The sequence below is a fragment of the Daktulosphaira vitifoliae genome, unplaced genomic scaffold (genome assembly GCF_025091365.1).
Source record: "Daktulosphaira vitifoliae isolate Bord-2020 unplaced genomic scaffold, ASM2509136v1 Scaffold_4, whole genome shotgun sequence".
NCBI classification, from domain to species: Eukaryota; Metazoa; Arthropoda; class Insecta; order Hemiptera; family Phylloxeridae; genus Daktulosphaira; species Daktulosphaira vitifoliae.
Genome location: NW_026099575.1, coordinates 22514350 through 22541387, shown reverse-complemented (window position 1 = coordinate 22541387; position 27038 = coordinate 22514350). Strand labels below are relative to the sequence as shown.

General features: G+C 24.5%; 3 protein-coding genes across 13 annotated transcripts; 1 reads left to right on the top strand and 2 right to left on the bottom strand.

The window, feature by feature from the left end:
• Nucleotides 1–2069: 2069 nt before the first annotated feature.
• Nucleotides 2070–5078, bottom strand: LOC126903638 (double-stranded RNA-specific editase 1). 2 transcript variants are annotated; one of them, XM_050681964.1, is made up of 4 exons: nucleotides 4954–5078; nucleotides 3986–4732; nucleotides 3230–3855; nucleotides 2070–2725 (listed from the first exon to the last, which is right to left on the bottom strand). In XM_050681964.1, exons 2-4 carry the CDS (start codon nucleotides 4658–4660, stop codon nucleotides 2344–2346), a joined length of 1683 nt encoding a protein of 560 aa, XP_050537921.1. In that variant the 5' UTR covers nucleotides 4661–4732; nucleotides 4954–5078; the 3' UTR covers nucleotides 2070–2343. The 2 variants fall into 2 exon arrangements, with proteins under 2 accessions (XP_050537921.1, XP_050537922.1); XM_050681965.1 differs by lacking the exon at nucleotides 4954–5078 and having other exon boundaries at nucleotides 3986–4813.
• A 7675-nt stretch (nucleotides 5079–12753) lies between these two features.
• Nucleotides 12754–19470, bottom strand: LOC126903640 (uncharacterized). Of its 6 annotated transcripts, XM_050681976.1 has the most exons (13): nucleotides 19060–19075; nucleotides 18925–18976; nucleotides 18051–18101; nucleotides 17316–17417; nucleotides 17141–17254; nucleotides 16985–17065; nucleotides 16828–16911; nucleotides 16631–16759; nucleotides 16264–16377; nucleotides 15886–16207; nucleotides 15642–15817; nucleotides 13187–13553; nucleotides 12754–12890 (listed from the first exon to the last, which is right to left on the bottom strand). In XM_050681976.1, coding segments are annotated over exons 1-13 (1605 nt in total). In that variant the 5' UTR covers nucleotides 19061–19075; the 3' UTR covers nucleotides 12754–12878. The 6 variants fall into 6 exon arrangements, with proteins under 6 accessions (XP_050537933.1, XP_050537928.1, XP_050537929.1 ...); XM_050681971.1 differs by lacking the exon at nucleotides 12754–12890 and having other exon boundaries at nucleotides 12897–13553; XM_050681972.1 differs by lacking the exon at nucleotides 12754–12890 and having other exon boundaries at nucleotides 12897–13553; nucleotides 18060–18101.
• Nucleotides 19471–20962: 1492 nt separating this feature from the next.
• On the top strand, nucleotides 20963–26170 carry LOC126903654 (serine/arginine-rich splicing factor 7-like). 5 transcript variants are annotated; one of them, XR_007703550.1, is made up of 5 exons: nucleotides 20963–21349; nucleotides 21567–21786; nucleotides 22095–22274; nucleotides 22421–22657; nucleotides 24633–24780. XR_007703550.1 is itself a non-coding variant. In XM_050682010.1 (5 exons), exons 2-4 carry the CDS (start codon nucleotides 21572–21574, stop codon nucleotides 24781–24783), a joined length of 546 nt encoding a protein of 181 aa, XP_050537967.1. In that variant the 5' UTR covers nucleotides 20964–21349; nucleotides 21567–21571; the 3' UTR covers nucleotides 24784–24789; nucleotides 26008–26170. The 5 variants fall into 5 exon arrangements, 3 of the variants coding, with proteins under 3 accessions (XP_050537967.1, XP_050537965.1, XP_050537966.1); XR_007703549.1 differs by having other exon boundaries at nucleotides 22421–22746; nucleotides 24633–24779; XM_050682010.1 differs by lacking the exon at nucleotides 22421–22657 and adding an exon at nucleotides 26008–26170 and having other exon boundaries at nucleotides 20964–21349; nucleotides 24633–24789.
• Nucleotides 26171–27038: the final 868 nt, after the last annotated feature.

Genomic DNA, 27038 nt, shown 5'->3' with positions numbered 1-27038 from the left:
TTTTTTTTGTGTCTGTTACCACTTTTTCTCAGCTCTCACCGAACGGATTTCTTTCAACGATACGTCAAAAGATCACAAATCGTATCTAGTCGAAGACATTACCCTTCAAAATTGAAAAAATTTCCCTCGTTCCCCGTAAATGGGGGAAACCTCCAAAAAAATTACAAATTTAAAAATCGCTAATTTTCGAAATTTTTTCAATTTTTTTTACTAAAAACTGTCATAACTTTTTCAAAAATGAACATATGAATATAATTTTTTTTTATTTATAGATGCTTGATGTCTTTACCTATCATTTGGTATATTTTTTTTTTATATGTGACCCTTTACTTGCCCACAGGGGAGGATTTAAAATGACAACTTTTTCACAAAAAATTATTTTTTTTAACTTGATTTTTGAAAATGTTCCGGAAGNATTATTTTTTTTAACTTGATTTTTGAAAATGTTCCGGAAGGTCTGACACTTTTATATATATCTTAAATTAAAGCTAATGTAATATACTTTATCATGGGATAAAATTTCGGACTTTTGTCTTTACTATGAAAATAGTTACCAAATGCTACTTTTGTGTGAAAATTTTTGATTTTATATTTTATATTTTAATTTTATAATGCTATAACATATTGTAAAGTTTATGGATCAATACAATTTTTTTATGAGAAATAATATTTATATCCCTCGTTTATTCTACATATTTATCTTAATCAGGATATAAATAAGGAAATTGCAAATCATATAGCTTTTGGAATAATCCATCAATTTTTAAAATTAAATACTACCTAAAGATTTGCATCGAAGCGTTTTTTATGATGGTGATTTTAACCTCTGTCAGATATTATACTTGACCCAACTATGCCACGTCACCACTATGCCGCGACCCCATTGTGCTGGGTTTTTATTTTTCTTAACATTTGTTTAATTAAGTTGAGATATTATGAGTATTTCCCAAACTGATTATTTCATATCGAACGCGAATCTGTTTATTCTAGTAGCATAAAAGAAGATCCCGAGTCATTTATTCAATGGTATAAAGATAGTGTACGATCGGCTGATTTACCGTACTTGAAGAGTAATGTAGTTAAACATACAAGGAAAGACTAAGCTTTATAATAGGCCATCAGTGATGCTTTTCCAAAGAACCTCTTACTAGGGTATAAGATGATTTATAAGCGTATACCCTTAAATATTTATAGTACATAAGTATTCATTTTCTAAGGTATACATTAATTAAAAAAATTGTTTTTCGTGGATATACGCCGTACACTTCCCAATCTCTACTGTAACCATGGACAGCTGAAAACAATCCTTATACAAATAAAGCTGCACATAGTAAAATAGTAGTGTAATAAAGGAAGTGTCGGAAACTTTGAAAAATTGTACATAAAATTTAGGTGACATTAATTAAATATTTTATTAGTGAAATTTTATAATATCGATTACTCATTAAAATAAAAGTTCATACAAAAAATAAGTGATTTTTTTTACATTTTTAATCATCTTTGAACTGCCAACTGCAGAAAGGGGACAAGCACGCTTTTGGTCTATTTTCAGGATAAATGAATAACTGTTCAGAATATGTATGTCTTTTGTAATTTTAAATACTATACTCGATTTTTGGGTGATAGGATTTAACACTTTTTGAAAGTAAGTTATGCATTTACAATTTCTTTGTACAAATTGATAAAAATGGATTTATATAATTTCTACAGTTAGCGATTTATTTGGATATCAATGAAAAAAAACAATTTATATAGTTCGAACGATAATATTCTACTTTTTAATACTGATCAAAAATAAAATATTGGAAAAAAATATAAGTAGCCAAAAGCCTTTGCTACATTTTATATTTTTTTTCATCAATGAAAAAGTTTTATTCAATTTTTATTATTGGGTTTAAAATGACTAAATTATTTACATGTCATAATAATATCATTTAAACAAATAACAAGTTTTATAATTATTTAGAAATAATAAGATTTTTTTTTTTGCATAATTAACAGAATCTATTATCTTACCTTAATTATATACATATAAATATATATATATAAATATAAATTATGCTTGTTAATATTTATAGTTAATTAAGGTAAATAGATTTTTAACTTCTTACTTCTTAAAATTGTCTTTTCTTTTTTTCTTAAGTAAATGATTTATATATAAAAAAAAATTAATAGACATGCAATAAATTAGTGGTTCATGTTGTCCCTATATAAAAATTAAGTAATAATAAATTACAAAAAAAAATATACATCACATGAAAATTTATAAAAGTTAATTAATTTGTAAGAGGAACTGAATCTTATATACTAATTGTTAATTTGTATAATGTAATAAATAATATATTAAACAAAGTCTAACTCAAATGTTTTCATCTCTTCGGGTTTTTTCACCCAAGAACCAAATTTAGATAACTTGAAAACAGAAAATAATGTTTGCTTAACAGTTTCATAAGTTTCATTACATTTTTTTAACATATCATACGATACTTTATTATTATTATCTCTGGGTATCTTTGTATTTTTACTATATGTATTACAAATATCAATGTATTCTTTAGCAAAATTATATTTACAAAGCCTTGAAATTTTATTGTCAACTGTACGGCCAATATTTCCTTTAACTATTTCTATACCTTTGTCCTTAATCCAATTCACACAATATGGTGTAGGTGTATTATTCCTTCGGGGCAATATACTGTAACCACGTAGTTCAGGTTTATGTAATCTGTTAAAAAGTTTTTAATTTAATTTAAAATTTTAATTTTTAATTACGCAATAATGTAACTTAAAATTAAAAGTATTATACCAAAGTAGCCAATAGTAAAATATGACCAATTAAAATTCAACATATAACCCTTTCATTATATTCTCATACATTTACAGGTTTAGTATCAAAGTAATAAATAATCATACTTGAGTAGAATACTTTTTCGATAAGATTTTGGTATTTAAAACAAATATACATCACTCAAAATTTTAAAAGTATTGAAGATTATATAAATTGTATATTTTTTTAATTGTAATTTTTATATGATAGATATTGATTTATAAAATTTTCTCAGGGTATTCAGAAAAGTATTCTGCCTAAGTATGTAAATAAATATTTTTAAGCTATATAGTATAAATAAGAATAAATTATATTCTAAAAGATACGTTGCTAAATTATTAAATCATAACAAGATTAAAAATTAACATTTATTTTTGGTTTCCTATTTTGAAATATACTTACCTAAACTGATCTGGTAATTTTTCAATATTATTAGCAAGTCTACCATACATTGTTCGGATCATATGTTCTTCATTAAAAACACTGCCAACTGATATAGATTCCAAGTAAACAGGTTCAATGAAACTTGTTAATAGGCATCCTTGTAGTCCTAAAACATTCCATCTTGTTATTTTATCAGAACAAGACATTGTAATCAAACGTTCTCCTTGAGCAATTCCATCAAATGTTTGTACTTCCCGACCAAATACTGAAACTGTACCAGCACCATGTTCAATTTTAGATCGAAGAAGACCTCTATTTAAACGATTTGGATGACGTTCAGTATCAGAAAAACTAAATATTCTTGCTTCTCCACAAGGAGCTGTATTTATGTATAAATGAAAACTAATATCTTCTAATAATTTTAATTTTTTTGTTTTATTATTTAATACAAAAATTGATTTTTTTTTTTCAATAAAATCCCTAAGTTGACTGTAAAAATATAGTATGAGACATCTACGACTTAATATTTCTGCATGACAGTCATGCAATGATTCACCACCAAGACTTAAATTATCACCAGACATACATTTTGTTCCTGTTGCTAGACAAATAACCTCTGCAGATTCTAAGTTATTTCTGGTTAGCTGTAAAATTATAAGAACGGTAAAAAAAGATTTTATATAATTATAGTACAAGTTAAAAGAGTAAATCATGTAATTGAACAAATCTAAGCAGGATTTTCTTAAATAAAAAATTTTAATTTTTTCATCTCACCTTTATAATACTAGCAATAACACAATATTCTTTATATTTATGATCAACAAATGGTAAGTTTTGATAAATAATATCAGTTATGACAGCAAAATGATCAATGAATTTTGCTTGTTCATAATCAGTCTTCAATATTTCTATTTCTTCTTTATATTTTTTATCAATTGGTTGAGATGCAAATATAGCTTTTAGTGCATTACGGCTTGCTATTTCTTTAGCTTCTTTTTTATTCTGTCCATAACCTATAAACTTACAACCATGTATAGTAACACTCATAGTTTCTAATAACCCATGTGATAGTTCCTGCTCAAATACTAATTTTTCACCAGCATATAGCTCATGAAGAATTGATATAGCTGATTTTGGAACCATTTGAACTGATGCTGATGATTTTTTTATTGAAGGAATATTATATTCTTCATAAGGTTCATGCCATTTTCTTTTGTTGGTTGTTGAACTTGGATTATTTGAAATAATTATAAGATCAGAATTTATAATAGCATCTATTTTGGCTTTTTTTTTTGTTGGTCCTTTACCAACATACTTTATGTTATTAACAATCAACTCAACAATAAATATTGGCATATGGTCAGGTCCAGTCTGTTGAAAATCAGACCATTTACTACCCGAATATTTTTCATTAAAATCTCTAAGAATAAGATTATGATCAGCATCCATTGTATTATTTATTCAATTATTCAATTCAAATAAGAAAAACAAATTTCTTTTTAAAAAATGCTTTAAATGATTCTAAAACCATAAAAAAATTAATGAATTAATCCTTTTTTTATACAAAATTTATTAAATTTCGTAACTAGTATTAAACAAGTTTATTTAAATAATAATTGATAAAATATAGTATAAATAAAATACTGACACACGGAAATATCTAATGAATCAAAATAATATTTATATTAATATAAACTTAATATATAATTTTTGAACTAGAATTAAAAAAGAACACTATTTACCAAAATATGTATTTATATATTCATTTCACAATAGTACAAACGAAAGAGCAAATAATTATTTTAGATGATTAACTTTATTAAATTTGTCTTTAAATGATTCTTAAACGCTTGTTTACTAGTGTAATCCTTACCATATTTATTATCAATCAAAAAATTTGATAATAGGAAGTCACACAGTTGTATAAAGTTTATATAACCCATAAATCTTATAAGATCTATGATATAACCGAACTAAGTTGACCAAAAAACTGATAAGAAATTATCACAAAAATTAAGCAGATAGAAAATAAAGCCCTCCAAAAATATGAATCCAAACCTTCCGATTAAATTAAAAGAAAGTTCGACCAAATTCAGCCCATTACAATAATCCTAAAATTGATCCCATCTGACTCGAAACATCTTAAATATATCCGATCTAATTTAATCTGACATGAAATTTCAATATATAGTACGATACAACTAGATATATACTTTATATATAATTTTTTTTGTGTAATTTTATATTTATAATATTTAATTTAATTATAGGACTATGCAGTATTTTTTTTAATCTAACTGTATCCAAGAAAATACTTTACGAGTGGCCCGAACTCAAAACAATATCATTAGGAATTTAAAATAATCTAACTGAATCGGATTTTTGTATTGTTCAAATCAATTTAGCTTGATCCAATCCGTAAAAATTTACTAGTAGCTCGAAATTTATCTGACCTGATTTCATTATTGTTAAAATAGCCTAATAATCCAAACACTAAAAAAAATGAGGTTCCATTTAAACCAACGCGCGATTTTAGATCGAAATTTATTTATATCTATCCCCCTCAAGACAAAACCCTAATTTTATTTAAATTTTTTTTTATAATTTGTATTTTAAAAAGATGTTGTGAACCACTGTCTAACTGTTTTACTGTTTTTAATTGATAAAATAATAATAATACCTAAATAATAAAAATATTTGAAAAAATCTATTTTTAACAATTGATTAACTAATTTTATGGAATAAATGAAACAATGAACACTTTATATTAATATTGTAGTTATCACATTGTGGCAATGGTTTAGTAGTGTATTATGTATCTATTAAAGCCTTATTATTAATAATTACTGTATATAACTTTTATTATACGAAACCCGTATAATACGGGTTAGAATCTGTAATGACAACTAATTTAATAAATAGGGAGATAGTAAAAAGAGGTCCAAATAAAAAATAATAATTTTTAGAAAACAAAGAAATGAAATTTCCTGATTATTTATATCCCGATAAAAATAAAGTAAGTCGAATGAAAGAGGGATATAAATATTATTTCTCATAAAAAAATTGTAATGATTCATACTCTTTTCAATAATTTATTGCATATAAAATTAAAAAATGTAATATATAAAATCGAAAATTTTCACACAAAAATAACATTTAAGATATATATAAAAGTGTCAGACTATCCGGAACACTTTCAAAATTTAAGTTGAAAAAGTCAATTTTTTGTGAAAAAGTTGTCATTTTGAATCCCCCCCTGTAGGGAGGTAAAAAGTCAGATTTATAAAAAAAATATACCAAATGATAGGTAAAGACATCATGCATCTATAAAAAAAAGAATTATATTGATCCATACATCTTTCAAAAAGTTATAGCATTATAAAGTTAAAAATATAAAAAAGAATTTTTTTACAAAAATCGTATTTTTTTTATTAAGTTTAATGTCTGTTTTCACAATGAAGATAAAATAAAGTCCAAATTTTTTTTTTCATGATAAAGTATATTACATTAGCTTTAATTTAACATATATATAAAAGTGTCAGACTTTCCGGAACACTTTCAAAAGTTCAGTTGAAAAAGTAATTTTTTTGTGAAAAATTGTCATTTTGAATCCTCCCTATGGGTTTGTAAGGGTCAAATGTTCACAAAAATATATCAAAAGATAGGTAAATACCTAAGGTATCTATAAAAAAAAATTATATTCATTCGGTCATTTTTAAAAAAGTTATAGCAGTTTTAGGTAAAAAAAAAAATTTTAATTTGTTTTTTTTTTAGGGGATTTCCCCCGTTTACGGGGAACGAGGAAATTTTTAAAAATTTTAAAAGTAATGTCTTCGACTAGATACGATTTTTGATTTTTTGACGTATTATTCATCAAAATTGGTCCAGCGAGAGCTGCGATTGAGCGTTCACATACACGAAAAAAAAACACATCATAGTAAAATTAATACCTTCTCAGCTACGGATCGAAGCTAAAATTACCGTATCAATAACTTTGAATACAATCTAGTTAAATTTACGGAACATTCAAAATCAAACTTTAATAACTTTTACTACATTTAAGTTTAGAAGTATATAAATTAAGTACTAAATAAAAAATTAATATTTTCGCATCAAAGCTAAAACAAATTAAACTTTTGCAAAAGCTCGATTGCAATTTTAATTTTGTCAATAAATTTGTTGGTTATAATTGATAAAAATAAAAATAATACTGTCAGATGATTACAAATTCTGAAATCAATAATGAACCATTTATTTTTAATCAAAATATTAAAGAAAATTGTTTTAACCTAACACAGATCTTTAACAATAATAATTTTTGTTTGATACTATATGAGGGAGAAAAATTTTACTCTACCATTCTGTATTTTGACTGGGGGTAACTGTCCCCTCTGGTTCCGGCACTTTTGAGATAGACTAGAATAATTTAAACTAATTATCTTACATATTATAACTAAAAAAAATATTTTCTTCTTTTTCTTCGCCTTAATCCCAATTATTTGGGGTCGGCCACCCTTATCCTAAACTTCCACTTGTCACAATCTGAGCGTCGATGATGTGGACATTAGTCGTCCTCATAAAAAAAATATAGGGATTTAAAACATAGGGATCTCCCAATGTTAACTGAAATGAACAAATTTGTCTTAAATAATTGAATTCATAATAAAATCATTAATCATTTCTTAGGCCGGTAAACATAGAAATGCAGTCGGAATTTTTTTTTTCTAACACAGTGGACTGAATACATGCCTTTAGTCCGACTCTGGATATACACCTTTATAATAGAAAACTAATATTTTCATTTTGTCGTAATTTAAAAATTAATTTAGAAAAAGCATTTAGTTCACAAAAATAATGTTGTTAATTATTTGATCTTTATTGTAACAATCTTTCTTACTGTAAAATTTTCAAGTAGTACAATTAGTATTATTAGTAAAATGAATAGTACTCGCCTTTTGGAGCAATACTAATGGCAGGTTGTTACTTTCTTCCTGTTAGACAAAACTTTGGTTCATTTCATGTAAGTACACAAACGTTCGCAAGATTTTTAAATAAAGGGTACTGTAATATTGTTTTCTAAAATATTCACTACCTCTTGCATTACTACTACTTAATTTTTATTCATTAATACAACAAAAATGTTTTTATACAAATATTGAAAACTTATTAAGAAAAAAATTAAACAACTATTTATTGTGAATTTTAAAATAAAATTATTTACGACTCCTTTGTAATAAAATTCATGCACCCAGAGAAAAACCTCGATCTATATAATAAATTCATTGTTCAATTTGATAAATATATCATTACTATTGAATCTATGATATATTTATCAATATGATAATTTTTTTTCTTATCTTGAACAATAATTATTCATAAGAATAATTATTTTGTTCGTATTAATAAAACATTATCATAAACCCTTGATAAAATTTCTCTATCAAAATTGATTGAGGTTTTTCTTTGGGTGTACGTACCTACAGTCTCTTTAATATTAGTCAAAAATTTGCTTTAATTTAATAAAATTAAAAGAATAAAAAACAATGTCTTATTTAAACTAACCTGCGTTAAAAGAATTCAAATTAAATAAAATCAATTTTTCTGGCTTTTATTTTGGCAAACTTTTCAATAGTATCGTCATAATCTAAATTTTCATATGGATCACGTTCGATTGAAATAATTGCTAGATCAGAAAGACGATTTTGTGTCATAGATGTCCTTAAATAATTTTTTTATGATTTTTAACTTAGAGAAACTTTTCTCTGCGCTTGCAATAATATTCTCAATGCAATAGAAATATTTGGAAATGAGCCACATGTTGTTTCTATTAAATTAAGACATTCTATAGAAGTCATTTGTTTGTTCAAAATTCTACAAACAATTTTTAATTCATCAAAAAGTTCAATACCATTTATAAAATAATTTTCACCATCTTTCAATACAATTTCTAAATCTATACAATCTTTTCTTAACATTTCATCGTCAAATGTTTTTAAATTTTCAATATTATATAAAAATTCAAAATATTTTGAATGATGAGATAGTTGTTCAAAACGATCATTAATTGATACGATTGCTTGATCTATTACTGCTAGAAAATAATCTTCGTAAAATGTTTGCTCAGCTGAATTAAGACGTACATCTTTGCTTTCATAATGGACTGCCTAACTTTTTTTTTAATTCTAGATTGTTTAAAAACTGCTTGAATATCAAGGCCTTCACATAAATTTTGCGCAATTTTTTTTGACGACTCAAACCCTTCATTTCTAAAATTATGAAAAAAACCTTTAAAACCACTTAACAACTGTACAGCATAACTCAATTCCATATTTTTGCTCTAAAGACTCTTACTAACTTTAGTTATAGCAGATAACAGTTCGTACCAAATAACAACACTTAAAATAAAGTCATAACAAAATTCATAGTTTGGTAATGACGAGCTTTCACTTTTCATTTTAGAATTCTTTGTTGATTCACTAATTTCTATTAAAGCGTCATGTACTTAGCCTAATTGAAAACGGATAGGCTTAACCGTTCGACCCGAGATTCCCATCTAGTTTCTGACGTTGGTTTTAATGTAAAATCTGAAACGTATTTGAGAAGAATGGTCCATCTTTCAGTGGAGGCAGAAAAAATAGAATAAATTCTTTGAATTACCCCGAAAAATGTCATAGCAGCTGTTACGGATGATGCCATATCTCCGAGAAGTAAATTAAGGCTGTGAGAAGTGCACGGAACAAAAAAAGATCTTGGATTTTCAGAAAGGATTCTTGATTGCACTCCTTGATGATGACTTATCATATTCGCCCCATTGTCATACGCTTAGCCACAACAATTATTTAAGTCTATGTTCATTAATTTCAATTGTGCTTTTATTTCCTCTGTTAAATTCAAGCCAGTCTTATTTGTAGTATGAATGAAACATATAAAATATTCATTTATTTTATATTTAAAAAATTTCGAAATTTCTAAAACGCGTAATAAAAATGTAAGCTGCTCCTTGTGACCTTTATCAGAAGTTCCGTCCAATAAAATTGTGAAATATTTACTTTACTTGGTCTTACTCGATTTATTCACGTATTTTTGTGGCAATAATACTAATAAGTTTATTTTGTATCCTAGGATCTAAATAATGATCATTATTATATACACGTTTTAAATGATCAGCCATGATTAAATCAAATTTTGCAATCATTTGAAGTAAGCCTAAAAATTTACCATTATTAGCTTTATATAATTTAGAACTTGTGCCACGAAAAGCGTCATTACGCTCTGCTAAAAATTCTATACATACAGTAATTCGTTTAAGAATATTACACCAACGTTCTTTTTCAATATTTACATTTCTTTAAATATCATTATCTATAGTTGTATGAAAATTAAATCTCATACGTAGTTGTAGCCAATTTTTTTGAGCTATAATATGTGAAATAGATAATTCGTGTTCTTTTAAACATTCACTTATCTGTTTCCAATTAGAAAATCCTTCTGATGCCAATGATGAAGTCGAGTTTGAAGAAAATAAACGAAAATAGAGACAAAAAACTCGATTTAAAGATTTAGAATATAAAAGCCAATTTCTTACCATTTTTTCACATTATTCGATTATAATGTGTTATGCTAAATTTTCTACCTTCGTCGTTTGATGGAAAATTATAATTTTTGAAGGCGAGTTCTTTACTAAATAAACGCGTAATTTATCTGTAATATTTTGCCATTTACCTGGATCATCATTATCAATTATCCTGCTCTTTTTGAACATTTTTAAGTTTTCGCTTTTCAGCACCACTTTTAAATTTTTGATATTTATCACGTAATCGGCCACTCATTTTATTTTGGTTAATCGCGTATCTCGAGTGTATGTGCATATGCGTGTTGAGTGAAAAATGAACATGGGAAAATTAGTAAACCAATTGATCTATATAATCCATATAAATTATATAAATTTGATATAATATTTCCGCGTTTTCCTTTATAAAGTTTGAAATTGTATTTCAAACGTATTAATTCTGTTCAAATAGCAGGTTTTTCTAATTAATCATTCAATTAATTTGTTTTTTGATATATACAATTGTATTGTATGTATGTATCACACATATGATATACAAATTGAAAAAATATAATCAGAAGAACTAATTAATTTTAAATGAAATTAGTAATATTCTCCTTTTTTTTTAAAGTGCGAGCAGTGGCGGTGCGTTTACATCATCTGGCGCAAGTAGGAATATTTTCTCAATGATGAAAAAAATAAAAAAATAATAGTTAAACCTTTAGTGCATCACTGAACTATTAAGAGGTACTTTAACGCAACGGGGCTTTTAACCTTTTTACTAAAATTATTCATAAGATTAGCGGCGTAGGGCATACACTTATTAACTATAAAAATATTATACATGTCGATGCTGAAGGGGATCCGATACTATAAGCCCCCATTAATGCCGCCCACGTATTGACTGATCATTTATTTGCCTATTATAAGAAGGCTAAGTACTATAGCTCCCGACTATGGTTCTCACTTCTTTTCATCTGTTAATCACCTTAATTTTTTTTCTTACAGTCTATACAAGTGTATTCTTTGTATGTTTCTTGCCTTTTAGCTTAACTTCTCCTACTTAGTCCAAAAATTTACATTTGTTAAAATAATTAACACATTGTTTAGAAATAAATACGCTTAGCAATTTAAAAATAATTCTCTTCTTATTAACACACTTCTAATAATTAAAAAAAACGCTTCGAACAACTGCAAATCACCAGCTGAGACCCTATCATCACTATTTCAGTGAATATCAAGTAAGAGTAGTTTTAACATACCTACGACACTAATCAAGTAATAACTAGAAACCCAAGTACTTTTAATTATTTTAACTTTACGAATGATGCTATTATTTTTATATTAACAACACCCCGATCAACTTTATTTTTAGTTATTACAGTACTTAGAACCAGTTATATCTAATAATTAAGTAAAACACGGCTAATTAAAGGGATTTAGTTTTAACAGGACTTTTATTTTCTTCATTAAATGAAAAAACAGTTATGTCATAATAATCAATATTATATAATTTCATTTTGGCATAAAATGCCCAAATACAACTCGGCAAAACACATTTATTCAGAAGCAATGATAGCAACTACAATAGATATTCAGCACTTCCAAGTTATTCCAATAATTTGAAATTTTTTGTTTATTATTGAATTAAAATTTGTAAATAAATAACTTAAAAAAAAGTAGCACCATTGATCATGGTTTTAAATACAAAGTTTTATAATAGCTAAATCATTTTATTTGTCTAGCAACTAGGTTCCCTAATGAAGTCACATTATGTATATTTTTTTGGTCGCAAATTGTTAAACACACTTGTTATCGTTAAATATACAAGAATATTTAAGTTTTAGATACCCCCAGTAAAATTTATTATTTGCACGTAAATATTTTAGTATTTCATATTTTCATTTATAGAAATATATTTTAATACTATACTTACAAAACTTTCATTGATATTTAAATTATAATTTAATAAAAAATTATTAGCTTTCAAAGGTATTTTTAACAAAATATATTAAATAAAATTGATACTTAAATTTATGAACAAGCATAATTACAATATGATATAAATAATACTATAAATAAAGCAAAATATATAAATAAATTTCATCATGTTTCAAATTAGGATGTGACCTGAAAAAAAAATGTATTTTAGTAATATTTAAATACTTTGCAGCTTGGATTTTGAACCCTATGCACCGTGAGATTAAATATTATATTATTCTTTAATAAGTAAAAGATTAATTTAATTTAATAAGGTTTCTTATGATTAAATTTATTTTACAAAAATTATTAATTATTTTGTTTTTACTTGTATTCAATATTTTTACTTTTTTAGATTGATTCCAAAAAGTTTTAATATCTGATTTAAGTGTTTCTTATTTATTTAAGTCATTTAATTTATTTTTTAATTGAAATGGTTTACTAACATTTTTTTTATTCAAAGATAATCTATTGTAGAAAACGTTTTTTTGGCGTAAACTTTTACAATATACATCATAATATGTTTTCTCAGGATAGTCTTCAATACCACATAACCACAGTTCAGATATATCATAATAACACACAGATCTTATAATTTCAATTATTTTTACAGTTTCTATTGGACTTTCAAATTGTAATGCATAATATTTTGTGTAGCTATTATTATTCATGCCTCTCATATCTTGTCTGAATATTTGTTCTATAGAACTATAGTAATTTTTTGAGGGTTTTATTATGCACAATATTCTTTCATAAGCTATCTTATATTCAAATACATTTGTAATCTTTTGATGGTTCACATCATGTAATAACCTTAAAAAATAAAATTAAAACTTTATCTTAAGAGTTTTAGTATCAAATAATTAAAAGTTTTGAGTAACAATTCTAATTAATTAGATTAATTTAATTATTAATTAATCAAAACAAAAATGTTACAGAGATCTAAATAATAAGTACAGTGCTTTATAAATTACAAAAAAACAGGTAGCACAGTAGGATCGTAGCACAGTATAAACGTGAGTAACTTTTGTAAGATATTTTAATATAAAATAAAATACAAAATCAAGAATTTAAACACAAAAATAGCATATTTTGAATACGGTAATCATTTTCATTATAAAAACAAAACAAAATTTGAAATGATTTTTTTCCATACAAAATTACATTATATAAGCTTTAATTTTAGATATATATAAAAGTGTCAGTATTTCTGGAATACTTTTATAAGTTAAGTTGAAAAAATTGTCATGTGAATGAGGTGAAGGGTCAGATTTACAAAAATATATATCAAATAATAGGAACACATTTAATGTATCTATTTAAAAAATTTTTTAGTTCCATACGCCTTTCAAAAAGTTATGGCAGTTTTAAGTAAAAAAATTGAAAAAAAGTTAAAAATTACCGATTTTTTAATTTGTAATTTCTTTAGAGATTTTTCCCATTTACAGGGTACAAGGAAAATTTTTTCAATTTTTAAGGATGTCTTCAACTAAATACAATTTGTGATTTTTTGACATATTGTTCATTATAATCGGTTCAGCGAGAGCTGAAATTGAGCGTTCACAGACACAAAAAAAAACACATCATAGTAAAATTAATATCTTTTCAGCTTCGCATCGAAGCTAAAATTGTTTTAGTGGTAGTACTTTAATCCTGGCAGACGAATAAATAAAAATATATATAACCTCGATTTTACTGAAGATATTTTACAAAATTAATTTTATATTGTTATAATGAAGACAGATTTTATTTTGAATATTGTTAGCTTTGACACGTAGCTGAGAAGGTATTAATTGTACTATGATGTGATTTTTTTTGTGTGTCTGTTGCCACTTTTTCTCAGTTCTCTCAAGACTGATATCTTTTAACAATATGTCAAAATATCACAATTTGTATCTAGTTGAAGACATTACCCTTAAAAATTGAAAAAATTTCCCTCGTTCCTTGTAAATCCCCAGAAACATTACAATATTAAAAATATGTAAATTTTGACATTTTTTTTCTTAAAACTGCTATCACTTTTTGAAAAATGAACATACATTTTTTTTATATTGAAACCTTAACTAATTCCCTTTTATTTGATATATTTTTGGAAATCTGATCCTTTATTTACACACACAAGGAAATTCAAAATACCAACTTTTTCACAAAAGTCAATTTTTTCAACTTAAATTATGAAAATGTTCTGGAAATACTGCGTCCTCTAAAGCTTATGTTACATAATATAAATAAAAAAAAAAATTTTGTCCCGACGACTTATCTTCTACGTGAAAATGACTGCCATATTTAAAAAACATGCTATTTTTGTGTTCAAATGTTTTATTTTTTGTTTATTTTAAAATACCTTATAAGGGTTAGCCACAGTAATGAGTCCATCAATAAATATAAAATTTACATGAATCTAAATTACATTAAATAAAAAGTTATACATATTTTTTATTATTTTGCCTCTTCAAAGTTAAGAAAAGTTTTTTTGAATTTTTGAAAATGTTCCTGGAAATCTGAGTCTATTAAATATAAGTTAAAATAAAACTCATTTTATGTACTAGAAGTTCAAAAAAAAAAAATTTTTACCGACGACTTATTTTCTATGTGCAAATGGCAGTCGAAGTATAACAAAAAATAGGAGTTATTTATTTATTTATTTTGGAGTAATTCACCAATTTCTTAAAATTTAACACTAAAATCTACAAATCTACAGATTTGCATTGAAACGTTCCTTATGATAGTGATAATAATCACTGTCAGATATAATCTATAATTGTCCCAACAATGTCATGTTTATACTGTGCCACGACCCCACTGTCCTACCATTTTTTTTTATATATATTCAAAAGAGGTTATCTTAAAAATAATAGTTAAAAATACTCAGCATAAATTAAATTAAAATTATACTCTTACTGTTCTTTAAATGAATATTTGGCATTTATTTTATTAGAAATACTATCAAGTTTACATTGTTTTAAATTCTGTCTATTTATTATTAATATAATGTCTGTATTATTTTCCATTTCCCATAAATTTTTTTTTGTTGTATAAATATTTAACGCTTTTGATGAAATTTTATTATCTGTAATCTAGCAAATATATTATAAAATAAATACAAACTTCATTACTTATAACTATTAAATTTAAAACTTTTAACCTTAGATAAAGAGGGTGCACACACTGTAATGTGAATACCACTACCATAAAATAATTTTTTAATAAAATTTTGTACTTCAAACCAATCTAGTCCATCTAAGCCGCAACCAATTTTTGGTATGGCTAATTTTGTTAAATTATTTTTTTTCATCTTGTTAAGTAACTCAACCAATGTATTTTTCAACGCATCAAATGTAGGTTTTCGATTACTATATTTTTTTGTTACTAAATAGAATATATATTGATTTTTGTGGTTTAGAACACCTACATCACCCACTTTTAAATGTTGATCAAATAATTTGCCAAGACAACCAAAAGTGCGCCTATAATTTTTTTTATTATTAATAAAAGTAATAAAAATTTTAGTATACAATCATACTTAAACTCAAGTGCGATTCCAGCTCCCATTCGTAAATCCTCAGCAACACAATGTGCAAAAGCATATTCTTTACCCATTTTAAATAAATTTTCATCCAACTCTTCATATTCTAAACTGATTTTAGTTAAATTAAAAATTAATATTAAAGTTTAAATATTATACCACTTTAACTTTTGTATAAAGGTCATCAATTTTAACTAAAAATACTTAACAAAAAATTTGATTTCAAAAATGAAACTGTTAACAGGCTTATTCATATAATAAGCTATGCCAATAAAGGATTCCAAAACATATGTTTTATGTTTTTTGAAAATGAATAAGAAAACAGTAGTTAAAAGAGAAATTTATTATTAAAATGATGAGTTACTTATTATTAGTTAACATGTATTGTTCTTCTAAATCACTAATGTTTGAGTTATTGTCACTTTGATTTAATTTTATAGAACTATTTGATTTATTTCTTTTTTTCTTTTTTTTTTCTGATTTAACTAGAAACCTAAAGCAATAAAAAAAATGTATATTAGAGAACAATAAAATTATTTAAATTTTGTATTCAATTATTACTTATTTTTATTTAAAGTATTCAAAATATCCTCTTCTTGTTTGAGGCATTTAGAATTTTTCTTTTCCTTTGAATTTTCTTGATTACTAAACCAATAAAAAAAAAAAAAAGACCAATACTAACAAAAATGCTTTATTTAATTTTATATGCATATATTACTCATTTTTATTAGAAAGATCATTGACAGTATTCGAAATATCTTGTTCAAGGCATTTAGAATTCTTCGATTTTTTCTTTATACTAGATTTTTTAAATTTTAATTTTATTACAGGATCTTAATAAAATTCAAATATAACAATAAAAATATTATATTACTTGTTTTTAGTCGAATTATTTTTATTTATTGTTGTTAAAACAGAAGCTTCTTCAGTATTAAATTTTGATTGATTTTTATCTATTTTGGTATCTTTATCAGAGTTTTTTTGAAGACTATGAAATACTTTTAATTAAAAAAATAACAATTAATAGAAATTAGATAATTTAGTATTACTTGTCTTTAGTTGGCAAATTATCACATAAAGTAGTGGAACTGTTCTCATTTTCTAAATTATTACACTTTCTTTCTTTCTTCTTTGTCAAGTTTACTTCAAGACTAGTTAATATACAATGTTTGATTATTAACTATTAGTACCATATCAAAATTTAAAAAAAAGTTATAATACACATTTTAAACTGTAAGATAACCATTGTTCAATTAAAACTATCATCAATATAAATAAATGTGTTTATAAGTTTACCTTAATACTATTAAGATAAATAAAAAGTTGACACATAATAAAATGTTAAGCTGATCATAAGTTTAAAAAAAATTTATCATATTTTTTACTAATATATATATTTATAAATGTATACATAGTCTTCTTTTTCTACGCCTTAATCCCAAATACTTGGATTCGGCCAATATGTATACATATAATGTATGTAGGTATATAGAAGATACATAGAAAAGTAATTTATATAAAATTTAAGATTTACTGAAAGGATATTAAACTATCTGAAGAACAGTTATTAACCGATGTATGAACTTTGAACAAATTAATGTAAGATTATATGTTATTCTGGCTAAAAAAAAGAATTAAGATAAAAATTGAATTTATAAGATAGTCATTAAAAATATTTTTTCTTAAATCACAGAAATTAACTGAAAACTTTTAACTGCAATTGAGCTTTCATTGATAATAGTATTTTTTTTTAAATAAGCCATAACAATATAACAATAAATTACTTTACTAACATTGAATCCATATTTGTTGAGTCCACTTTTATAAACTTCTGTCTAAAAAATACATATTTATTCTGATTAGATCATGAATAAATATATTACAAATATTTAAGTATATTACTATTAACTTGGGAATTGAAACTTATAAACGTGAAATTTTTAAACCACCGTTCCCTTTTATTATTTTTTTTTTATTATAAAAATCAGTTACTATTAAAAATGATTTTTGAGACTAAAATTGACATAACACTTTAGGAAAATAACTATGAATTTAATTTTAAACAATCACTGTATAAAATAAAAAATTTTCATACATATCTAAATATCATATTAAGAACTTATTATGTCAAGTTAATTAGAAAGGGTTATATTAACCATTAAGTACTATAGGCATAACACCTGGAGTTTATAAGAAATTGTGGGGCTACAAATTTGTGCTTAAACAATTTTTTTTTACCAATTACACCTTTGTTAAGATATAATTTTCAGTGTAAAATGTGCCATAGCTTGAATTTATAGGGAATCAAGAAAGAAAACTTATGAACATTTTCTTTTAATTGGTGTCTAAAACCTATTAATATTTGGTACAACCCTGTTATGAGAGAAAATAACTTAAACTTTTAAGTTACCGATTGTCAATGATGACTGGAATTTTTAACATGACTCTTGTAAGTCATTTACTTTCCTACAATTATTTACTTAGGAGTTAGGACTAAAGGACAAGAGAAAAATTTTAAACACATAATAGAGTTGATATTACTAGTACTAAATTACTTGATTTTAAATTGAGGTATACTAGAACTAAGTGTAAAGAAAATATTAACATTTCGAATGAAAAGAAGTAGATATTAAACAAGTTTTCAAAAATATTTTGTACCTAAGTATATAAAATTCACTGTCACATCTATTCCCTGTAGTCTTAGCAAACACTAAAAATAGTCAATAAAACGATTTGATATATAGATTATCAAAAGAATATAAATAATATATATGAAAGACGAATATAACTAACTTTATAAATGTATTACTGCTATTTTATAATGCTAAAGAAAAATTACGTTAAATAATTTTGAAATAAAATTAATTAAATCCTTATTTAATTAAGATTCAATACCTTTTATTCCTTGATTTACCCATTTTTTAAATTAACTTAAATTATTGTTAAAAAGTTTTATGAATAATTGTAGCTGTTTTCTAGTGTAAAACTGTCGTAATGTTCATGTTATATTATTACTATTGACAATGACTTATCTTTTATTTATTTTATCTAAATTACATTGTTGATCACATAGAAAGGCTAACAACCATGAGGTATTGGTTTGTATGGCAGTATGACGTTTAAATTCTAAATAATTGTTGTTCAGTGTTCAAACATTAAAGAATAACACTGTCGTCAAAACGTTTTCACGTAATGTAGTTGTTGAAATAAAAATTAATTACTACAATATTTTTGTAATATTAGTGACACTGATTAAAATATAAACAGTGTCACAAAATAAATATGATATTGTGTATAAATAAGAAATTGAAGTTTTAAAGATTTGTATCAATGATAATGAAACGTAGTGTATTATTTTTAAAACAATAGAATTTAAAATTTTAAAAATAGTTAACAAATAATAAGACAATATTATTTATCGATTAGTGTCATACAATGAATAATTAGAACAGAATTTGAAAAATTATTGTATCAAAATATTGTGTTGTGTCAATAGCCTGGGAGTAAATCAATTAAAAGCAGAAAACTCTAAATGAAGGTTCAAGTATAACAACCTGGTATGCCAACTTCTAAAAATGTAAAAAGGAGCAGTTTACAGAAATATTCTCCCTAAACAGCAATTTTAAAATTATTTTTCTTAGTTAAATATTCATTCAAGCAATCTATGTATAGAATTCATTTTTATATTGAAATATTCAGAATATTAATATTTATTCAAAACTAACAAAAATAATTTTCCAAAAATTTGGACATACCCAGTTGTTTTACTGGACCCTTCAATTACATTAATATTATAGTATTCAGTAAGGAAACGGGTTTCGATTGTTTTTATTATTGACCCATTTCCTAACTTTTTAAACACGTATAATAAAAAAAAGTTTTAGCGGGAGTAATGCAATTAGTTTTATTAAGCAGGTTGTGAACTCAACAATTATCACAAGCTTATTTAAATTAATGAATTTATTTTGATTATTGCCGTTATTAATTATCGTTTGTCGGTCATACAAATACGATAAAATTATCTATAATTTTAAAATTTATTTTACTATCATTCTATATTGTATATTTGGTGTATAATCTAAGATAACATTCATAGTAATGAGCACTACTGAGATATTCGATCAATAGTCTTAAATTATCTACAGAAATTATTTTTTTTCGATAATATTTAGTCATCAAACAATCGACACCGACTGTCGAACTGTTACTATGAGTTATATGATTATTAACTATACAACCTATTATGCGACTTAAATTAGCTATATGACACAATAAATATTGTATTTAATGAAAGTTTGCATGACTAAATACTTTTGATTATGGAACTACCAGTAAAATATACCGTAGTTTTTATTCGAATGTATGAAAACTACCGAATATTTTATCCGATAGTTCGATAGTCTAAAACAATTCAGTGGATAATTACAATCAAATTATTATTTGATTGTTATTTAAAAACTGTAGGATATACTTGGTAGTCAAGAGTATTCAATAGTGCCTATTTCTTAATACTCACTAGGTAAAATTTTGTTGATAATTTTGTATACTAAGTAAATTATATTATTATATAATTATATATGTATATTAAGTAATGTTTTTTAACGATTAACTCAGTTGAATCTAGATTAATCTTATATTAGAAATTTAAGATAACCTAAGTGGTCACACTGAATAAATTAAAATCATTTTAATCGTTTGTAATCAGTGTTCGGCGAATGTTGATGGCGTCAATGTAAGGCGGCTCCGTCCTTGAGACTGTATGTACTTACCGCGTAGTTGAGGAATTGATTGTTCTGCTGTTATACTTTTTGCTCTTGTCTATCTACTTGAAAATTATTTAACTTTTGTGAAACGACTTAAACTTAGTGCAATATTTCGTTATAACATAAACAATTGTTAATTTTCATTGAAAATTATCTGATTTAATCTTATATTTTACACTTATACTCAGTGCTTATGTTTTGTTTTAACTTTAAAAGTTAATAAAAAAATTAATTTATTTCTCAATAACCAACTTAATAAAATTAAAACTTAATTATTTGTCTTAAAAAGTAACTATTTAGTATTAATTACTTTAATACAGGTTAGTAAATGTCTTTAAATTAATATAAAGCTTCAAATAAGGAATGAGAATAGATCAAGAAATAGTACGACTATTAATAAAAAAATTTATCGTAATAAATAACAAATTGTGTACAATATAATTTTTTTAAGGAAGGAATGGATTTTTATATCTAAAGAGTAATTCTAAGTTCTTGTGTTGATAATTTTTTCATTGATACCGTTTTTGATTGTTATAGAAATAATGTCTTCAAGATACAGGGATTCTGGTAATCCTGATTGTAAAATATATGTGGGTGACTTGGGATCTTCAGCATCAAAACAAGATTTAGAGGATGCATTTTCTTATTATGGCCCAATTCATAATGTTTGGGTCGCGCGTAACCCACCTGGATTTGCCTTTGTTGAGTTTGAAGATCCTAGAGATGCTGAAGATGCTGTTAGAGGATTAGATGGAAGGTAATCATCTAATGATATCATTAAATATTTTCGAAAAATATTCTATTCAAATTTTAGAAATAATAAATATTATGCTACAGTAATTGAGCATTATAGTAATACAAAACTTTTTAAGTCATTACTTAAAAATAAATAAATCATTTTCTGTCCTGTAGTAGCAGAATTTGTTTTCAAATAAAAATTTGTTTAGTTTTTTAATGTCAGCTAAAATTAGCTCTTTTAATAAGGATTGATGATAAATACCACTCATTAATTAATATTATTAAGTTATTGATAAAAAAATTATAATAAATTTTAAATATATCTAGGAGTATTTGTGGCAGAAGAGTTCGAGTAGAACTGTCAAATGCTAGCTCACGTAAAGGTTCTCAACGTGGAGGACCCCAACGTAGAGGACGTCCATTCCATCCTGAAGATAAATGTTATGAATGTGGTGATCGTGGGCATTACGCTCGTGATTGTCGTAGATTTAAAGGAGGACGGCGCAGGTAATTATTTCTTTGTATACAATCATATAGCTATAATTTTTAATTAATTATTTTAATATTTATAATCCATAAAATTGTGTAGTATCTTAACACAATGTTAATAATTCTCAGTAATAAAAAATTACTATATTTAACAATTTTTGTAGGATGTTCGGCTGAGAGCGTCTTGTCTCGTAAGTGTCGATCGTCTAGAGCTCTCAACCAAAATAAAATTAATTGATCTTCTACAAACATTTTGTGTTAGTCGTCGGACAATGGTGCACATATCTATCTGTCTGCGTTTTTCGATGTACTGAGCTACTTGAACCCCATCAGCCCAACTATTGATTTTTAATCTGATGCTCATTAGATATCGTTGAACGTACACAGATGTCCTAGAAACTGTAAGAATTTTTTATAATATCTGCATAATGACAATGGTTATCTACATAGAATGATAATTTTAAGAAAATGTTCAACTTCATTTTTTTATGTGAGTTAAAACTTAAAAACAAATGCAGGTTATAAATTTTTATGTAAAAACTAATGCTTGTTTTTTCTCTAAAAGTTGCTTATAAAAATTTAAATATTATACCCTAAGTATAAGGAATAAAGAATAAGACACTATTTTTTTCAAAAACTATGATGTTATGTAGTTAAATAATTTTTTTCATCTCTACAGCAATTAAAAACCTTAAACTTAATTTTTTTTTAATGGGAACTGCGCTATCTTTAAATTGATTATGTGATAGAAAAAAAATTACAAACAATTTTGTTCTTGCATTTTTTTATCTGTTCTTCTGATACAGCATTTTAATACATACAGTAGGTATGTAACTTAGGTGGAGTATACCTGTATATATCAGCACGAGCTATACTCATACTACTATTTTTGTAATGAAAAAATTAACCCTTATTTATGTGACTTCTAAACTATTTGAAGTAATTACAAATTTCATCAAATTTTCTGAATGGTATGTTGTAATACACATTAAAACTGATTGCTCTTAAATATTGTGCTGGTATTTTTAACATTACTTTGACAATGTGATATTAATTTTATTTGAATAGCGCTAATTAATTTAAAAAATTATTATCATGGTTTCTAAATGTAAGCATCATTCATTTAAATTTTATATATTCTGTGAATCTAAGGTATATTTAGAAGTGTAAGAGCTCTGGCCATTGTTGGATAAAAAATGCTTCAAAAATTATTTTTCTACTTGGTTGTTAGTGTTGTTTTCTTTTTTAATAATGAGAAAAAAAATCAACTTATGTAAAAATTTTCTTTCTAGTGAATTTTCACTCCTTAAATCTGAATCTCCTGTAAGTGCTTCTCTTATTGTTTAGTATTTACAAAAAATTTTTGAAATTAAATTTTTTTACTGTTCATGATTTCATATAACATTTACTTTATAGCTGAAATTAATTACTAGAGTTTATTTTATGTAATTAAATATTGCATAAGTATTAAAGATTAGATAAATTATTTAATATATATTCAAATTTGAAGATGTATTGTTATATTTGTATGATTCGTTTAATTAATTAATTATTATTATATATTTAGCATTATTATTTTCTTCTATGTATATAGTATTCATCAAATAGTAGGATAGATAGCTGTTATACAAAATAAACTGGGAATTATTTGTCATAAAAATATCTAACTATATAGTGCAATATAAAGTAAAGTTGTCCTAAATATTTAACAAGTGACATTTTACTGGTAGAATTAAGAATTAAATTTCATAAAGTATTAATAATTTTTGATTAACTAAATATTTTGTGTTCCTTTTTTTTAAAAAATAATTAAACTTATATATTTTATTATTTGTTTTTAATAATATTTATAATAATAAATATTTATTTATTTTTTTGTAATTTCAAAATAGCTGTTTTCAGAGCTTTCCGTACAAAAAAATTTTAATTGCTCGATATAACTTAAAAATAAGTATTACTGAGTTACAAGCATTTTTATACATAGAGTAGTTATATAACACAGGTGGAGTATGTGTTATAAATATAAATCGGTAATAAGCTGTACTCTACCGTGCTACACACCCACTTTTCATATTAAAATGCTTGCAGTTCAATAAATATTTGTCTTAAATTTTTGTCAAACAAAGAAATTAAGAAAAATTGGCTATTTCAAAATTTTTGATAAAATCATATATTTGTTTTATTAATGATAAACATTAAAAATTATAATTTTAATGTAGTCCAAGAATGTAACAATTAAAAAAAAAAAATTTCAACAAAATGTTTATTAGATCATATGTTGTAGGTGTTGTTAGTTAGTCTGAGACACTATTATATATATAATGATTACATAATGTAACATAACCTAACCTTTATTAATTATAAATATTTTCTAAGGTCCTATACACCATCGCGTTCAAGATCACGTTCTCGCTCATATAGTCGAAGTCGAAATTCTCGATCAGCTTCAAAATCAGTATCACACTCACGTTCACATTCTAGATCAACAGTATCCAAACGTTCCAGATCTAGATCTCGAAGCCGATAAACTTTTGTGAGTACTAAGATTGATAAAACCAAAATTGATAAATATGTGTTGACATACTTATGATTAAATTTTTAAACTTAAATTACATTTTGTCCCTTCTTAAATCATAAATCTGTCTGAAATACTAATAAAAATTGACTAACATACAATGATATAAGTTAAAATAATCCCTTAAAGCAGAGATTAAATAATTAATTTCAAATTAAATATTAAGTAAAAATATTTTAAATTTTTAGTTAGGATTGCATCAAATCTACTAATTAAGACACCAATATGTTTTGGACTATATTCACGCTGATCAAATACATTAAACTTAACTGAGAAATATCTATTATTAAAGTTATTAACCTAGTTTCTCCTTTTATGAAATAATTTTTTTTTTTATTTACTTTCATTGTAAAAATAAATTTTATTTTAAATTGTAAAATGTTCAATACTTATATAATTATTATTAGGTATTGAAAACATTTTTAACTATGTTATGTTCTAAAATGGTATAATTTAAAACGTTTCTGTTGGAACAATATAGAAACATAAATGAATAAAGTTTTTGTTTTATGTTTCTACTATTTTTGTGTTCCGAAACGTTTTCTATAATATTGTTCCAGAACAATATAATATAAAAACTTTTTTTAAGTAATATAGGATGGATACAAATATATTCAAAATGTTGTCTAAACTGTATGAAAAAAGGCTCCAGGTAGAAATTTTTCTATACTTAAGTCATCCACGATACTATTTTGAAGGGTACCTGAGAGAGCACTCTTACCCTCACTAGAAAAATATTTGTATATAATTAGTAGACTCAGTGGAAAGTGCTATTTCAAAAAAAATTATTCCTTATAATAATATGAAAACAAAATAAAATTGGTTAGATCTATTGTGTTTCTTTAAAAAACAGAACAGGTTATATAGTTTCAACATACTTTTTTGGAATGGAAACTAAATGTTTTTTTATGTTCCATTCCTTTAAAAAGTAGAATGTATTATAAGGTCTCTAAATAATAATGTTTCATTTTGTGTTCAACAATTAATATGTTCCAACTTATTATTCGGAACAGGAACTAAATGATTTTATTTGTTCTGTTCCACTCCTAGATGGAACGATAAAACATTTTGGAACTTAAAAATTATCTACAACCCCTGATTATTATCTAATTTTTTTTAATGTAATAAAATTACAATCATCAATTTATATGGTTCTTAAATTTATTTATTTTCTAGAAATAGTCTTACTTAAGTACATAATTTGGCAGCCAACTTTATATTTATATTTTAACTTCTATTTTAATTTATTTCTAGTAATTAATAATATTATTATACTTTACTTTGTATTAACTAAATTATTGTAAAAATTTGATTGTGTTATAGTTTTAATTTTATGTAATTATTATATATAACAAGTATTTGGCCGTCAAATCCAAAACAAAAAATTTGAACTTATTGTCAAAGTATTATTTCCTAATAATTTTAGTATTGATTGTATTAGTTTACTAAATAATTAGATTAAAAGTACAAAATTGTATTATAATTTAATAAATTTTCATTAGTATATAAAATGCATAATTTATTTTAATTTCTTACAACTTTTTTTTATCCTTACTTGATAATTTTAAACATGAATTGAGTAATATTTCTTTTTTCTTAATTAGCAATAATAATGAAGTGTTATTATATCCTTGTCATCTAAAATGAGGTTTAACTTCCACAACTGTATAAACCTAAAGCTCCTTTTATTTAAGTAGAACCTTTTACTAAACAATTTCTTCTTAGTATTGCTTTTACAAGATTATTTTTAGGGAAATAATGTTTTATTATGGTCTTTTGTAAATTTCATTAGAAATTATGGTTGATATTGTAATATCTAATATTTTATAATAAAATGTTTAATTGTACAAAATTGAAGTATCATAGGAAATAAAAAATGTTTTTTTATGTTTATGCCTTATGTTTTATTGGGGTGGTGTCAACTTTATTTCTTTTAGTAGAAACTTACATATTTAACTAACTTATAAAATAGAAAATGATGTAATTAAGAAAATGACTGGTCAATAACAACTTTTGGTCCAGTATCTCAAAAGTAATTAACATTTTTATACTAAGGGGGAAGAATATTGAGGCCAAAAAATGTATAATGATAAAAATAGCAGCACCCACTTCTCAATTCCAGTTCTTGCAAGTTATTAATAACTTCTTAAATACTGGTCCAAAAGTTGTTATTGACCAGTCTTTTTCTTAATTATTTAATTTTTTAT